General features: G+C 49.3%; 2 protein-coding genes across 5 annotated transcripts; both read right to left on the bottom strand.

The window, feature by feature from the left end:
* SH3BGRL3 (SH3 domain binding glutamate rich protein like 3) lies at positions 1-2,067 on the bottom strand. Its single transcript, XM_074563322.1, has 3 exons — positions 1,868-2,067; positions 1,326-1,493; positions 1-932 (listed from the first exon to the last, which is right to left on the bottom strand). The coding sequence occupies exons 1-3, from the start codon at positions 1,913-1,915 to the stop codon at positions 867-869; spliced, it is 282 nt and encodes a 93-aa protein (XP_074419423.1). The 5' UTR covers positions 1,916-2,067; the 3' UTR covers positions 1-866.
* A 776-nt stretch (positions 2,068-2,843) lies between these two features.
* On the bottom strand, positions 2,844-16,096 carry CEP85 (centrosomal protein 85). 4 transcript variants are annotated; one of them, XM_074563317.1, is made up of 14 exons: positions 16,037-16,096; positions 14,317-14,388; positions 13,562-13,714; positions 10,602-11,317; positions 9,847-9,980; positions 8,896-9,013; positions 8,329-8,514; positions 7,813-7,965; positions 7,400-7,554; positions 6,760-6,880; positions 6,247-6,297; positions 6,054-6,161; positions 4,797-5,025; positions 2,844-4,523 (listed from the first exon to the last, which is right to left on the bottom strand). In XM_074563317.1, the coding sequence occupies exons 2-14, from the start codon at positions 14,369-14,371 to the stop codon at positions 4,360-4,362; spliced, it is 2,343 nt and encodes a 780-aa protein (XP_074419418.1). In that variant the 5' UTR covers positions 14,372-14,388; positions 16,037-16,096; the 3' UTR covers positions 2,844-4,359. The 4 variants fall into 4 exon arrangements, with proteins under 4 accessions (XP_074419418.1, XP_074419417.1, XP_074419420.1 ...); XM_074563316.1 differs by lacking the exon at positions 16,037-16,096 and having other exon boundaries at positions 14,317-14,441; XM_074563319.1 differs by lacking the exons at positions 13,562-13,714; positions 14,317-14,388; positions 16,037-16,096 and adding an exon at positions 11,889-11,970.
* Positions 16,097-16,565: the final 469 nt, after the last annotated feature.

The raw sequence follows: 16,565 nt of genomic DNA, 5'->3' as shown, positions 1-16,565 counted from the left end.
TGAAAGGTACAGTAACATTTAATAGCATCTCGGAAGACAACACTGGTTATAAACTTGCTTTTTGGCAGGAAAACAAAATGCACTTGGTCCAGGTTGCAAAAAAGCCAACTCAAAGAGGAAAGGTAAGACAGCTGGAGCATCAGCTGTTCTGGAGCAGCCCTGAGCCATTAACGCTCACGAGGGAGCCCTGGCACTGCATCCCAGCGGAGGGCAGACAGAGCAGTGCGGGTCCCACTTCTAGGGCCATCCATCCTCCCCAGGCAGCTGCCGAGTGACACCAGCCTTCGCCCCCGGCCTTCTCCACGGTGGGTGGTCAGACCCCAGCTTTGTGCAGTATTTTTGCATTAAATTAAAACAAACAAAAATCAACTTAGTTGCCATATTCTCTGCAGTTGAGATGAAAAAAAAAAAAGAAAAAGAAAAAGGAAGTGAGGCAGCAGGATTTACAATTTTAACAGCAACTGGGAGAAGTGGGAAGTAACATGCAACCCTAAGCCCTTCCCTCCTGAAGCAGAAGCTCTCCCTGCAGAGGAGAGGGCTGACGGACGGCTGCACTTCGCACAGCCCCAGAGGCTTTGCTGTTTACAGAGGCACTGGAAGCTGCGGTGTGAGCCAGGCCCAGCTTTGTTGAAAGGCCATGCGCAGCGAGCGTCAGACTTTCTTTGGATCCCTCTGAAATGATTATCAGGGTTAGGCAGGAGGGAATTGTAGGCAGCTGCAATGAGTAGTTTTGGTCATGGGTTTCCCTATGCTGGGATACAGGTCATGGTGCCAGGACAGCGCTGACAACCTGGAAGTGAAGGTGGTCAGAGATGAGGGTGCTCAGGAATGCAGGTAGAGTCCAGGACGGGAGGGGAGCCTGGGGCTCAGGCCAGCTTCAGGAACTCCTGCAGGGTGTTTTGCTCCACAGCTTCCACAAAAAGCTCGTAATCCTGCAGGGAAAAGCCACACAGTCGCTCACAAGGCAAGAGGGAGCTGCATGTTCCCAAAGGTCAGGCAGCACGGGGTCCCCTAAGCACGCAGCACAAACTGGTTCACAGCACGGGTGACAGTCACATGGAGCATGACAGGGCAAAGCAGGGACAGCCCCGCACAACACAGCCCCCCTGCCCATGGTCACCCAGAGTCCCCCCGCCTCAGTCCCGTTTTTCACAAGCCACCATGCTCCAAACACCCGTTAGCCCTGGCAGCAGAGACAAGGCGCACCTCATGATGCCTTCTGAAAGGCTTCTTGACACCATTTGTACCAAAACCAAGGGGACAGAATTATTGCCCACCACCCAGTCCCCATGGTGGTTATCCCCAGTGCAGAGCACAAGCCTTACCCCACAGTAGTGGTCTCCGTTGACGATCTGGGGCGGGATGGCTTTGGGGTTGCCTGCCTTCGCCCTCATCTCCTCCCGGAGAGCGTTGTCCTGGGAGATATCCACCAGCTCATACTTGATGTTTTTCCCATCGAGGATTCTGGTTACTTCGCTCTGTTGGGATTTGATCTGGAATCCGGGTGGGAAAGGCAGGTTATGGGGAGCTGGAGAGGAGCCCGATGGGTGGGCAGGCACCCCAGCGTGCTAGCCACGCTCAGCACAGCGCTCGCAGAGTGACCGCTCCTTACGGGCCACAGTCCAGTCCCCACCTGGCCACCGGGCGCGGTCCTGCATGGGGGGGGGGGGGGTCACCCAACACAGCGGGATGAATTCGGGGGAAAAAGGGAAAAAAAGGAAACGGTGCAGCCTGAGCAGGGGAGGGGACACCTGGGATAGGGCGGGGGGGCTTCGCAACTCCACGGATTAGAGACGCCCACCCCAGGGAAAAGGGACCCCGGGGCGCCCAGCCCTGCCCCGCCGGAGCACCCCCCGCCGCCGCTCACCTCCCGGGATCCGGTCACCGAGGTGCTGTAGACCTTGAGGGTGCTCATGCTGCGATCGCGGCCGTTCCCTGCGCTCAGCCCGGCGGAGGGAGGCTCGGAGGGAGGGAGCGGGCGGCCCCGCCGCCGCCCGGCATGTGACTGCGGGGACCAATGGGGCCGGCGGGCCCGGGCATGCGGCCTCGGCGGGGCCCGGCCCCGGCCCCCCCGCCCCGGTAGCGAGCCGCTTCGCAGGAGTGGAGCAGAGCAGCTTTATTTTATACTCGAAACACTCAGTACAAACAAACGGGTGAGACAAAGGCTGGTATAAATATGCTACACGCAACGCGACGCAGGGACACGCAACACAAAAAGACAGAGCCAGAACATGGTCCTGCCACCCCTGTCTGGGATGCTCTGTAAGGAAAGGCCCAAGATCTCCCCTGCATGGAGAGCAGCAGTCACATATGGCAAATGGGATCACCATCTGAGCCAGACGGGTCCAGTTTTGCAGGGGGATGACACGGGGGTGTTTCTCTTCCCTCCCCTCCGCACCGGCAGCCCAGCTGCTGGTACCAGGCCAGGCGCGAGGCTCCAGGCATCTGCCAAGATGAGGTTTCAGCCACGATCCCATTTCACAGCCAGCTCTGCAGGGGCAGAGGGCAAACGCGCCCCCGCACAGCACCTGGGAACTAGATCTTGCACCCCAAAGATTGCAGAGAAAGGGGATGGTGCTAAACAGCACCCTGCAGGAGAGCGCAACTGTCACGGCTGGTGACGCTCTGCACCCCAGTGCTTAGAGAGCTGCCAGCAGCCAGGACAAGTGAGTTCAAGAAATAGCCTTGGCCTACATTTAGCTCAGTACATGGCATCAACAGCCTGGGAACAGAAACAGCCAGAAATATAATACACCAGATGTGGCAAGAACGGAGCAGACAGCTGGCTGCCCCACAGATGCTGCTGCGCTCCCTCCCCGTGCCATGCAGGGGGCAGCTCGGGACAGCAAGCTAAACAATTTATTGCCACCATCACCCGTGGTGGCCAAACACTAACAACAAAACATATTTGGTCTTAAATTTTAACACAAAGGAATAACAAAAGCATTTCTCACAAACACAGGGCTCACAGCCCCAACATGAACCAACAACAACCAAACAGACAGAAACTTCAGCAGTATTTTCCCCCCCGTGACATAACCGACTTATCTTGCTCTTAATTCAAGCTGAAAATGAAAAAAGTTCCACCCTCAGCACCACAGCGCTGTTGCAAGCAAGCACTCAGTACCAGGACGAGTTGCCGCTAAGGTTAAGGAGGGTTGTGACAAAGTGAACCGCATCCCGTGCTGATTTATTTAGAAATCCCATTATTTAGAAGGGAGCTCCCAGAGAACGAGGAGCAGGTCTACAACAAAGCCCGAGTGGTCACTGCCTTGCAGGCATCAGGGAGAGCCCTCGGATGCATCCTGCCGTGTTAGGACCAGAATGGCTTTCACCCTAGCAAGCAGAGAGCCAGGCAGCGGTGTCTCCCTGCTGGCCTGCAGCAGGGTCCCCTGGGGGCGCAGAAGCTCTCTGCGGCTCTGGCAGGGGCTACACATATTTGAGGCTCCCCAGAACTGTTCGTGATGGCTCTAAAGGCTGCGACAAGAAACAGCAGTTCCTCACCCTGCCAGCAGACGCATTAGGCATGAAGCAGCATGGGGACAGGAGGTTTCTCTAGTACATTAAGGCACTTCAGCATCAATCCACTTCCTCTGCAGTCTGAATCATACCCATGCTCAGAGTGCTGTTTCAGGGGGGATAAAAGGCTTAAGGCTTCTGAGGTAAAAGTGCCCAGGGGAGTGTTTTCAGAGCCTTCTTTTAGTGTTGCTTTACTCCCCAACTCCATTGGGGACTGCAAGAGTCTGGCTGGATTTACCTGGGCAAAGCAGGTCCTGCTCCATGAACAGCTACACAAGCATCCAAGCCAGAGCTGTGCACACAGGATCTGACGAGCCTGCAGCACCTTGGTGTAATTAGCACTGGTATAACTGGCACACCTGCTCACCTATGAAGTCCACAGATATCCCCTGAACACTCTGATAATCCTCTGGTCTTACTAGTCACACAGGATCTGCACAGAGAATTTATCAGAAAGACCAGGGCATACATTTCCTTTTAGTGATGATTTTAACTGTCACATTTGCATGTTCAGCATTTGACGTGCCTGGAAGGCAATTCCGAATTCATCTCCCAGCATCAGAGACCACACCGGCTCCAGCAAACACAGCATAAACACATTCCACAAGATCAAAGCTACGGCAAAGCCCGACACCGAAGCCCTGAACGATTCCAGTTAGCCAGTCAGCAACTAAACAATTCTGGCAACAAACCCCCTGATTTCTCATGGATTGGATAAGTCACACATCTTGTACCCGAGCAGAGGGATGGCAAAGTGCTGAATAGGTTTTGGGTCATAGGAGCGCTAGACTCCTGAGGTTTTCAAGTCTTCATTTCCTGTCTTACTTTGGGCAGTGTTCTTTACTGGGTGATGCAGTTGTCTCCCATGTCCTGAGCATATCTGTCAGATATTGCTGTCCTTAAGTCCTCCACCTCTTTGTGAAGCTGTTTCACCTCCGCCAGTTTCTTTGCAAGTCCATCAGGGCTCAGCAAGTCATCTTTCTCCTTAGCAGAGTGCTGCACAACTGTGGAGTCAGAGAAGGGTGTTACCGTGCGTGCAGTTCTGACCAAGGATCACAGACATTTGCAAGTGAGACAGAAAAACCAATGCACATTTGCGAGAGAGGTACTACTTAACATTTAGTTATTACAGCATGCACCTTTAGAGGTAGCTAAAACAGAAGGAAGGTTCAGAATCCCAGAGAGATGAGAATCTTCCATGCTACATTATGTGTGAGTTATTTCTGTCGCAGCACAGGAACCAAAGGGTTCGCTCTGCCGTCACTCGGCATACTTACAGCGAATGCCCAGGAGCAGAGAGAGGTTGGGATCCTTGCCCTGAGCCCTGTGAGTGACAATGCTGTAGACAGACTGCAAATCCTGCAGACAACTGGCCAGCTCACTGTGCAATTCCTGGGCCAGGTGGGCTGTCTCAGCAGGCAGCGGCTGGGTTGTTAGCTCTGCCTGCCGGAGTCGTTCCTGAAGGGTCAGGTTCTTCTCAATGAGATCCTGGTTCTGCACTGAAAGCTGAACAAATGGACACCGCAGATGAGTGGTCAGAACTAGCACACTTAAAGCAACTTAACACAACTGCTCCTCCATGATGATGATGGGAACACCAAGGGCAGGAGCAGCAGGTTTACATCAAGTCCTCCAGACTCTTGCCAGATGAGCGAGTGTCAGTCCTGCAGGGTATGAGCATTTGGCTTTCCTGGCTCAGGCAAGAATCACAGAATGCTTAGAGTTAGAAAGGACCTTAATGATCATCTAGTTCCAACCCTCTGCCCTGGGCAGGGACACCTCCCACCAGCCCAGGCTGCTCCAAGCCCCGTCCAACCTGGCCTTGAACCCCTCCAGGGATGGGGCAGCCACAGCTTCTCTGGGCAACCTGGGCCAGGGCTCACCACCCTCACAGTAAAGATTTTATTCCTAATATCTAATCTAAATCGACCCTCTTTCAGTTTAAAACTGTTCCCCCTTGTCCTATCCCTCCATTCCCTGATAAAGAGTCCCTCTCCATCTTTCCTGTAGGCCCCTTTAAGTTCTGGAATGGGCTATAAGGTCTCCCTGGAGCCTTCTCTTCTCCAAGCTGAGCCAGGAAGCACCCCATGACACTACACTGTCCCTGCTGAGGCATGATGCAACAAAATAAGCTTTCAGGAGGTTGTGCACCAGCTGCTCACCCCAACACCGGCCATCCCTTCCCTCAAGGTCTGCCATTGTGCTTGGCTTCCTTTGGGCTTGAGAATAGGGCTCAGCCCTGCCTTTCAGCCAGGGCTGCAGGCGTGTTTGGACTTCAGCTCACCACCTTGCTGCCCCCAGCTGGCAAGCTCAGCATCCTCCACCACTAACCCACAGCCTCAGCTGAAGTTCCCAGGGCAGAAACTGCCTCTCTCCTCCTGCTTTTGAACAGAGAAGAGCTCCCTTCAGATCAACTGACTAGCAAGAAGCAGGAGAGGTTGTGCTGCTGACTGCAAATTAAGGGCCTTGCTAAAAGACAATCCATTGTTCATTCAACTGCTATGCTTGGGCACTCTAAACGCTCTTGCTCTGACCTCTTTCACAGCAGTGCGGAGCTGCTGCAGCGCATTTTCTCTTCTCATTGCCTCCTCTTTCACAGCTTGGCTTGTCCCCTCTTCCTGGGCCACCTGTTCTTCCAGGTTCTGGAACAGACCATGGGAAAGCAGTAAGTCTAACTCACTTCACAGCAGATTCCCAGTTCTAGGTCCCTCTGCAGTCACCTCTCACCTTTACTTGCAAGGACAACTGCTCCATCTTCTTCTGCTGCTTGTCTACAATCTGGAATCACAAGCAGAGGCATCAGAACTGGCTACACAGACTCAGTAATACCACCAGCATTTCTCCTTCAGTAGGACAGCATCCCCTCTCCTTCTCTTCCCTGTCCACTTACAGCTTTAAGCACTACCTCTGTTAGTAGTGGACTTAGACTCCCTGACAAAAGGTACCTGATAAGAGGCACCATTAGAATTATCAGCTAAAACAGACCAGAGAAGTTGCATTCTTGTGGTTTTCCTCTGCCCTCTTCTGCTTTCTGCAACTTCTCTCCAGTGTTACTGTAGGAGTGCACAGTTATCACACCAAGAACGGCTTTTAAAACCCCTCCATTTGGAATTCCAGGAACTGCTGCTTCAGTACAATTGTGACTGCCTATGACTGCAGAAGTCCCTGATTTCATTTTAGCGCCCTGTGTGATTCAGTGGAAGGAAAAATGTGTGATTCTCAGCTGGGACAGCCTGTTACCTTCCTGAGGCGGTCGCATTCTTTCTTCAGAGAGTCATTTTCCATTTTCTGTCTCTCACCGTCCTGGGCAGGAGGTCCTCTCTCTGCATTCTTTACACACTGCTGCACCTTGTCCTGCAAGCTGAAATCAACAGAACACCATGGGAAAGCCAGCTTTTACTTAAGGTGCTTCCCTCACTAAACAATACGAGGAGGCAAATGGTCTTCATATCAGGTCTCAGTGTTGCCCTATTTGCATCCCAGCTTGCAAACTGCAAGGGCTGTGAAGGAGGGAGTCCCTCTCCCTGGACACCGCTCTACCCGTGATATTGGCACATTTGCAGAGATACAACAATTGCAGATTACGTAGGTCCATTTCACAAGGACTTACAGTTGAGAGTGATAAACTGAGGACACAGACAGACCCAGGTGACAAAACAGGGGCCCCCTTTCTTTCAGCCATCTGGTTCTGCTCCCATGCTCCACTGTTGGCACACAGAATTTGAACACGGTATTCTAGCAAGAATTCACATAATCATCACAAATCCATGGTGACCTGGTTCTGACAGGTGGGACAGTGGTTTGCTGAATCATCACTGCTCTTGTGCAGCAATTACTTCTGTGCTAAGATGAAGCTTATTCTAATCCTCCCGATTTTTACCTGCGCACAGTGGAAAGAAGCTCCAGCTCCTTGTGCTTTTGGGTTTCTAGCTGCACCTCTTGCTCCCTGAAAGCAGCCCGGACATCTCCAAGCTCTGTTTCCAGTGCCAGCACTGTTTCCTGCATAGCAGTACTCTTCAGTTCAGACTCCTTCAGCTGCAACAAAGACCATCACAAGACGCTAAAGACCTCCCAGGGGTTTCACCACACACACCATGTTTCAACCACATTTGCAAGGCAGATTTTTATTAACTATGCGGCAATTTCTCAGCTATAGCTCAGAACATTCCTCCTCTGAAAAGGCCAGACCACAACTTTACTTGGGCAGCTGTGCAGATGATTATCTGCAGCTGTAGAAAAATTATCTGAGCAAGTACGTGAAGAGCCATCATCACAAATCAGAGGAAGTTTTACCTTCTGACTCTGTTTCTGGTGGTCCTCAAGGGTTGGTAGATCAGCCAGGTATCGTTCCAGAGTCTCGATTCTCTGTTGTCTCTCTCTGTTTTGTTCAGATTCCTTCTGGCATTTCTTTTTAAGGTTAGTAATGTGTTTGTCTCTTCCCTTTACCTGCAGGGACAGTTATATACAAGTTTAGTTCATATAATTTCTTGTCCATTCTTCAGTCCTCTGTAAGCCCACTCATTCACCTTTTTGTACAGCACTCAATGCCAAAATACAGTATCACCTTAACTCAACCGCATTTCTGCTCACTTAAAGATAGGCACCTTCTCTGGTTAAAAGAGGAGGTACTGAAATACTTCTAACCGCAAGAGAAAGGGCTTTTGCTTATAAACCAAAGTGCTTTACAAGGACATCAGAAAATACCTGCAATAACACACTGCTACAGAAAACTTTCCTCTAGGCAATATATTGACTTTTGGCTTCTCAAAGACAAAGCACCTTCCCATCTCTAGAGCAATGGGATCATACCCTTTCTTCCTGTTTCTTCAACTCCTCCGCATGTTTCTGCATAGTTTCCTTCAGTGACTCCCGGATCAGCTTTGCATCCACCTCTGCAGCAGCCAGTTTTCTCTCCAATTCAATCTTTTCCTTACTGAGGGATTCAGTCTTCTCTGTGAACTGTGCTCGAAGAAACGTGTTCTCCCGCTGCAGCTCCTGCAAACAGAGACAGCCAATGAATTCGCTTCCTTACAAATTGGCACTAAGCAGCTGCGCTGTCTCAGAGCCATGTTCTTAGCCCTCTTAATTCCCAAACATCATTCAGCCCATCTTATATGCTCCAGTATCTGAAATGGCACTTGTCAGTGGTGTCAGGCATTTGCATCACTAGCACAGCTTCTAAACAAACCATGGTACTTGAGGGCTTGAAATCTCAAGAGTCACAAAAGATGTCAGAGATGACAGGTAACTGGGACCCCATACAAAGCATAATTTTATTCTGCATGGCCCTTCTGCTCAGGAAACACCTAATGAGAAGCGATAGGCCCATTGGATTCAATACATATTTCTTACTGACACCCTGTTGCACCCAATTACCTGCATTCTCAGCATGTAGACATCTCCATAGGGTGCCTGACAGCCAAGCAGGGCACTGTGAACCTGCAGTTCACTTTCGCGGACCTTCTGCTCCAGCTGGGATATGTGTTGTCTTTGTCTGTAGAAAAAAAAGAAAATAACCAACAAGCAATAATACACTGTTCTCAAACATACAGTAGAGAGCAATACAACATGAACAGTGCCACCACAACTCTAATGCTCCATACAGTGACAAGCAGAACAGAAAGACAACTCTGCAACTCAGAACTGATCTGCAGAGAAATAATCTGAAAGATAACCGTTCTGCCTTTTGCAATTGGTATTAACTTTTGCTCCCTCCCCTCTTTTCAAAGGCTCTCCCCTCCAGCAATGATTATACATAAAACTCACAAGCCTTGCATGCTTTGGAAGATCCAAGTTGGCTGCGGAGCTTATGAGTAAAATGAACAGACATCAGAGGACTCAAAGTGAGCAAGCAGAAAAAATATTTACAGTCCAAATGCTGAAGGTAGTTTTCAAAGAGCTTATGGACCATAGCATTAGCTATGAGAAATGTTGCTTGCCAGCCCAAACTCACAAAGAACAAATTTTAAATAAAGACCTCAAAGAGCTCCCAGAAAGTCCTCGAGCAAAAAGGCAGTAGCTTTGACATTCCAGATAATCATGATGTGAACAGAAATCTGTATCCCTTATAAAAGACAGAAAACTGTAACCAAAATGCATTTATTTGGACCCTTCAGGATAACCATACTAATACCAAGAGGAAGGCGAGCTCATGAAAAAAAAAAAGGCTGTTCTCGAAGTTCATTATATTGTTCTTTGCAACGAAAAAGCTCCGTCAGGTAAAAGGGACTCTGAGATACAAGCGCTCCTTGGTACTTTCAAAACCCTCCCTTTCCAAAAGGAAATGCACTGGAGTCCTTAAGCCGCACATCAGTACCAAACTCTCACCTGTCAATGAGGAGCTCTTTCTCTTTGAGTAGGTTTTCATTGGAGTTCAGGATATTGATCCACTGAGCTGGATCAGGTGTAGGCAGTGAAGGAGAATACATTGAGGGATGGTGGCAGGCGCCTCCATTTTGTAACTGAAAGAGGAGACAAAACGAGGAGGGAGAGGTTTGTGCTCCACAGAGGTAATTGCAACATTGCTAGAGCTATTTTGCACGCTGTGTGCTCATCTGCATGCCAGGACATAGCTATTTCAGTCTCTGTCGATGTCCAAGAACAAGTAACTTTGCCCAAGCACAACTGGAGATTAACAAATAATTTTAGATCACTGTGCTAGCTCACTGGAAACAAATTGTCTCCATTAGGGTACAGCTGGTGGGAGGTGACTCCATCTAATGAACTGCAGTTAGTTTTATGCATCTTTTAAAAAGTCTGTTTTCTAACTCTAGATACAGAATAGAATTATTCTAGAAACTTGAGAACTTCTTGACGCGCTTTTTCTTTGCAGTTTCTAGCAGACAGGGTATTTCACCTCTTGATCTGAACCATTGTGCAGTGCTGTAACATAATACAGTGCTGCTCTACATAAGCAGCATGTCAAACGATACCTGTGACACTACATGTTGTAAAAACAGATCATTAAGAGACTTTCAGTGTAAGACAGGGAGAAGCACAAGACATTTTCCCCCTTGCTTCATAAATATGGGTCAAAGATTCATGACTCTCAAACTCATACATTCACACAAACAGCTGCCTACCTGCATTTGCTCTACTTGCAATCGCACTTTCTCCAGCTGTTGTTTCCAAGCATTGAGCTCGCAGACTCTCTCATGTGGATGTAGCGCGCAGGTTTCTTGCATCCATGCTCGAGATGGAGGAGCTACAGGTTTTGAAAAGAAATTGTTGGCTTGGAGTCCTGTTGGCATCAGTCTGTTTCCGCTCATCCATGTTCCATCCTGGGGCTCACAGACTCCATCAGCTCCCGCTGCGTGCTTACTCTCTGGTAGCACCTTATACTGGTCCTTTCCTGCCTCAGCTGCCCCAGCGTTTGGATTGAACTTCTGGAACCTGTGGAGAGGGTCAGTGCACAAACTATCCAGAAAGAGAGACTGGTTAAGGGTGCGCTCAATGGCAGGGGTGTCAAACTTCCAAGTATCTTCTGTTCTCATGTGATCAGAAACGGGATGCCAGGATTGCTCAAAATCTTTTTCCCCTGAAGTCCCGTAGAGACGCAGGAGATCCCTGGGAGGCACCTGAGAAGACTTCCCGGCATTAAAATCTCCAAGCCCTGTGTGTTCAGAAGCAGATCCTGGCATAGCAGTTTTTGAAGTACTCTGTGAACAGCTCTGGTCTCCCGCAGCACACAGCTTGGAGGGTGAGGCACCCAATGTAGAAGGCATAACATGGGCTGTTGGGATGGTCACTTGGGTTTTGATGGGCTGGAATGAGGAACTGTTACTGGAATTGCAAAAGTCTAGGGAAAGAAGAAGAGTGATGGTCTAATTACAACGCTGAAAATATTCTGACACAGCCACTCTTCTGCTGAACTTTCCGAACGAATTTTAAAAACCAGTTCTTTTCCCTCTGAACACGTTCTCCTAAGCAGCAGCAGCAAGACTAAGGCACACCTATGTTCCCCCTCACTACCAACTTTCAGGAGCCTATGACATTTTCCTACCACCGTAAGCCACAGGCAGAATTCAAGTTTAGTTCAGTACACATTTTTAATCCCTTGCTTTTAAGCTGCTCTAGTAAAAATCTTAAATCAATAAGGTTATCTTTCTATAGGTTTAGAAATCAAGTCCTTTAAATTGAATAAAAAGGCTGAAACTTACTCAGCTGAACACTGAGACCTTGATTCTGTTCTGCCCGTCCCACAGCTCAGCGACTCTGAACCGTAACCAAAGCTAACTGGAGCCTTCACTAAGCCCATGATGAGCTCCAAACGTAGCTGAACGCTAGATCACCAAGCAGTTGACCTTCGAACTACTCCAGGACGCTGCAGCAAAAGAGCTTTTTCTAGAGGCTAGAGTAATGGCTCTCACCTTATTGCCACAGGAAATGAGATAAAGCTCAGCGCACGCACCCCAACGTGAGCCTGTCCTGTCAGACGGGCACCAAACCTGGCTACATGGAAATACAGGGTTATTCTTAGCAACTCTCAGATTTCAATACAGCAACAGCAAGAGCTGAGAAAGGCAAACAGCAAAGTGCCTGTTCTCACTCCTCATCCCGATACGTTGTGTATCGCAGTAATTCCAGATTTATCCCAGATACACAAATTTGTTTTCTTCAAGGGTTTGGCTGAAGGCCCATCCCCACATGGTGTTTCTTTAACCCAACATCAGGGCTGCGAGGTCACCCTCCACCTGCTTGGAACCTCAAAGTATTATTACAAGAAGAAATAAAAGGTTACAATCTGAATATGACCAAAACCAGATTCTGCAAAGACCATCAAATTGCAGGAAATACCACAATAAAGGCACAACACCCTCTCCTCAAAAATGAGCAGGAAGGGGAGAAAATCTCTCAGACATTACTTGGCTGTGCCTAGGAGCTCCAGAGAACACCATGCTACCAAGCCGTCACAAGCACGTTCACCTTGGCAAACAGAAGACAGTACTGTTTCCTTTTACAGCCCTTAAATTTACCCCCCAGTATCACTATCAGGAACTCGAGTTCCCTGACCAGCCACGTGCAGATGCTGCAATCAGTTCCTTGAGTGTGCTAAGGGTTGTCACAACAACATTTCTGAATAACGTACTGACCTGAAAGTCAGTGTGCTTCAGCCAGCTGTCAGTGCCACAATTCAGCCTCAGCTCTTACAAACAAGACTACATTACAAACGTTCAGAAGGGCAATTTCCAAGAAGGCCATCATTATCTCCCCTGTCCTCAGCACGCAACTGGATGTTTTATTATCCTGAGAGGCGCCAGTTGGGACATTTAAACATGTGCTCTGGTAATATTTCTAGCAGTATTTCCACAATCCAGACTTTCTAAAAAGCCTTCATTTCAACTCGCACATTATTAAGATCTATGGCTCATTCAAAAGGCTCAGGGCGGCTTGTGAAACACATGAGTGTGTGAAGTGCATTCTTTTAAAAGAAAATGCAAAATTCCTTGCTGCTGAAAGAAAAATCAGTGAATCAATAGTGGTTTATGTCACTTTCATGGATGAAGATGAAAATAAAAGTGGAAAGGATTGCTGGGACAAGCAATTTCACAGAACTTGCCTCAGCTGAGGGCAAGGCTGCAGCATTCTTCAGTGAGAAGTACACAGCTCTAACACTGAGGAGACTTAAGCACAAAGGTGCACTCATCTGAAGTCTCTAGAGGCACCTACAAATTATGTCTTAAAAAAAAAAAAGATAAATCACACAGCAGACTTGCTAATAAATCAGTTGTTGGTCAATATGAACCAGCAAATCACCAACGTGTCTCTTTTGGTCAGTTAAAAAACCTTACTAAAGTTAGAAGATAACCAAACTAGCTTAGAGAAACAGCAAGTCCCTCGATCACTTGTTTATATTTCAGGCAGCATATCTATGTACTAAGGCACTGGTTTTGAAATAGTCTCCAGACATCGTTACAGACTGCTCTTCCCCAGCTCTTACACTCTAGGTTTCAGTAATATTGGGCTATTTAACGCTTCTCGGTCTTCTAAGAAAACTTAGAAGTCTTTGGCTGCTACTGTGTGATCCCATGCTGGCCATCACCTTCTGTGCTGTCTGAGCAGGAGGTCCCAATGCCCCCATCCCCGCTGTCAGCCACGCTTGAACAGCGACTGACATGGCTCTGGAACTTCGCAGACAACATAGGTGTTTTCCAGTCAGTCTCCAAGAAATGACTCTTCTGACTGGTGCTTGGATCTGGAGAGAAAAAGCCAGGGATATTTATGTTTTAGCCAACAGACTGAAAAGCCTTTAAATACAACTAATTAGCCACATCTAAACACCTGTGCTACCAAAACCCAAACTGATCCTTGCTTGACTCCCTGTATTGTTGCTAAAGAAATCTCTTTTGCAAAAGGAAATGACAGCAAGCACAGGGAAGTCAAAGAATATCAACAGGAGACTGAAAATCAATCTTGTTATGGAAGTCAGAATGCAAAAGCAGTAAATTATATTCCCATTGCTAAATTGGGTAATATTACACCCAGCTGATGCTCTCAAACTAAAAAGAAGAGCAGCAATGTTGGCACACAGCAATACCCATGAAGATAAATTTTTGCATTAACTGTTAAAAACACTTCCCAATTTATCCATTATCACTCAAGAGATGGGTTCATTACCAAATGATTCTCTACCGTTGCATACCTGTGCAATTGTTTTATTTTGAAGCAATGAGACTTTTTTTTTTTTTTTAATAAAAAGCTTTTGGTAAGGAGCTCTTCTTAGGGCCATATGTCTCCTCAGAGAAACTGAAACAGGATCCGACAGCAGCAGGGCTTTAAAGAAACGACTGTCCTTACCCGATGGATTGCTCTGCTCGAGCCTCAGGTCTGGATGTTTCTCAAGAGCAGCCATCTTATCTATCCAGTGAGCTACAGGGCAATAAATAAAAATCATATTTTAAATCAGCATAAATCAAACCCTGTTCTCACTAACCAAATGAAGGGTACATGTAGATCAGCTACTTTTCAGAGTAACATAGTACTTAATATTTAATTAGCATCTCCTCCCAAGGGTATCTCTGTTTCATCCCCGCAGCAACAGAGGCTATACTTAAAAACCCCTTGCAGTTATTGTAGGCTTTCCTCATGCCTGAAAAATGAGGAGAGTTCCTGTTTGCAACATTCTCCAGGTACACAGCAGTTCAGCAGCGCCTTTCAACTGGGGCATGTGTTATCCCCATCGTAGTTATTTATAGAGCATCAGTCACCATGGTACCCTACACGCCGGCGTTATGTCTACAGAGACTAAAAATTTCCTTTTAAAAGTCTTAACTCTAAACCAGTTCATTTCTGCCCTCTGTAGAGGTCACTGAGCAACTACACGCAGAAATGCAGTCATTCAAAACTGAGCATTGCTGTTCATTATCTGTCCAGAGCTTTGGTTTCATTTATCTGCTTATCTGAGTACTTCAGGCAGTGAATTTCCTGCCTCTGATGACGGGAGTATGATTTACAGCTCTTGGGCTTCACGTGGAAATTCAAGGCCGCTCTCCTCTCCACCAGTAAAATACTAAATCCTCAACTACCAGCTCATACAGATTTTTGCTTAACTGATTCAAAGAGCTCAGGGAAACCATTAATTCTTAGAAAACGTATATACACAGATTTTGCAACAGAAGAGAGACATTGAGAATATAATAGGATAGATAGTGAATGAGAAGTAGCATTTTACTCAGCAAAGAAATAAAACATTTCTAGCTAAACATAGTGCTTATTATGTTTAATTCAGGGATGTTTCAGAATCCTGAGTTTAAACCTCAGTCTCCATCGCTACTGACAGTTGTAACCGAGAAATTCAATCATGCTCACTTGAAATAAAATAGACAAAGCAACCAAAGCATTCCCACCTCACTCAGCACCACCAGAGAGCACCCACACCACCCTACAAACCACCCCCTTCCAGCAGCGGGGACAGGGCAGACCCTGAAGAGGTGGTGGGAAGGAACATGTTCCAAACTAAGGAAAAATGGAATGAGAAAGAGGAAGAGGAGCAGTGGGTCACGAAGAGAGAGGGAGCAGCGCTTCACTCGATGGAGGGGGAGAGCTTGGCGCGTACATGGAGTGATGTCAAGCCTGGGTGCAGGGGGCAGCCCCTCGCCCCTCGGAAAGGGATGGGGAGAAGATTGATTTGGGTGAGAAAAGGGGAATGCGGTGATCCCGGAGGGGGCGGGGGGGGGTAACTGCCTGGAAGGCACAGCCTGACCCCGAGGGGCTGGTCCCTGAGAGGAACGGGGGGACCGGTCTCTGAAAGAAAGGCGGTGGGAGCCTGTCTCTGAGGGGAAGGGGGACGTCGGGGGCCGGTCTCTGAGAGGAAGGGGGGCCGGTGAGGGGAACGGGTGTGGGCTAGCTCCTGAGGGGAGCAGCGGTCCCTGAGGGGAGCAGCGGTCCCTGAGGGGAAAGGGGGCGCCGAGCAACCCGGGCCGGAGAAGAAGGGACGGTTTCACCGAGGGGGAAGCACAGGAGGGACCCGGTGGCGGAACGGCTCCCGGGCGGGGCGGGCCCGACCCGACCCCCTCACCTGGCTCCGCCGCGGCGCTCGCGCTGCCCCGCGCGCCGCGACCGTTACAGCCGCGAGGGGGGAGTGGCAGAGGAAAAGTGGGCAGGGCCCAGCCCGCCCTTCCCCACCCCGCAGCCTATCGGGCGCGCCGGCCCCGCCCATGCCCTGCTCTCATTGGCTCAGCGGGACGCTGATTCCCCCCCCGCCCCGCAGGTTCGACGGCTTCTGGCGGATGAAGATTGTCCGCAGCCAACACCCGTAGGGCGGAGCCTGAAAGAGCAGCCCCGGGGCTTGCTCTGCGCATGCGCAGTGATAAATAGCGGCGGGGCCGGGCGGGCCTTCGGCGCCTGCCCCAGCCTAGGCCAGGCCCAGGCCCAGGCCCAAGCCCAAACCCAAACTCAGGCTTGTATAAGGCAGCGGGGCCTGCCCTGCCCGCTCCCCAGTCGGCCCCAGCCCCGCGGTACAGGCTCCACCGCCCCCTCAGGGCCCCTCCGGCCATCCCAGGCCGCCAGGCTGAGGCCCAGCTCAGCCCTCTCTGCCCACTCGGCTG

The sequence above is a fragment of the Larus michahellis genome, chromosome 19, assembly GCF_964199755.1.
Source record: "Larus michahellis chromosome 19, bLarMic1.1, whole genome shotgun sequence".
NCBI classification, from domain to species: Eukaryota; Metazoa; Chordata; class Aves; order Charadriiformes; family Laridae; genus Larus; species Larus michahellis.
The sequence above is the reverse complement of the archived record's forward strand: the minus strand, read 5'-3'. Positions and strand labels throughout refer to the sequence as shown.

What these genes read in the sequence shown, in the direction of transcription:
- SH3BGRL3 (XM_074563322.1), bottom strand. Translation starts at nt 1,915, where the DNA reads ATGAGCACCCTCAAGGTCTACAGCACCTCGGTGACCGGATCCCGGGAG. An exon ending in CGGTGACCGGATCCCGGGAG is followed by an intron (nt 1,494 to 1,867) that starts GTGAGCGGCGGC and finishes CCCGGATTCCAG; the next exon opens with ATCAAATCCCAACAGAGCGA. An exon ending in ACGGAGACCACTACTGTGGG is followed by an intron (nt 933 to 1,325) that starts GTAAGGCTTGTG and finishes TTTTCCCTGCAG; the next exon opens with GATTACGAGCTTTTTGTGGA.
- CEP85 (XM_074563316.1), bottom strand. Translation starts at nt 14,413, where the DNA reads ATGATTTTTATTTATTGCCCTGTAGCTCACTGGATAGATAAGATGGCT. An exon ending in AGTTGTCCTTGCAAGTAAAG is followed by an intron (nt 6,162 to 6,246) that starts GTGAGAGGTGAC and finishes GGTCTGTTCCAG; the next exon opens with AACCTGGAAGAACAGGTGGC. An exon ending in TCCGCACTGCTGTGAAAGAG is followed by an intron (nt 5,026 to 6,053) that starts GTCAGAGCAAGA and finishes CCATTTGTTCAG; the next exon opens with CTTTCAGTGCAGAACCAGGA.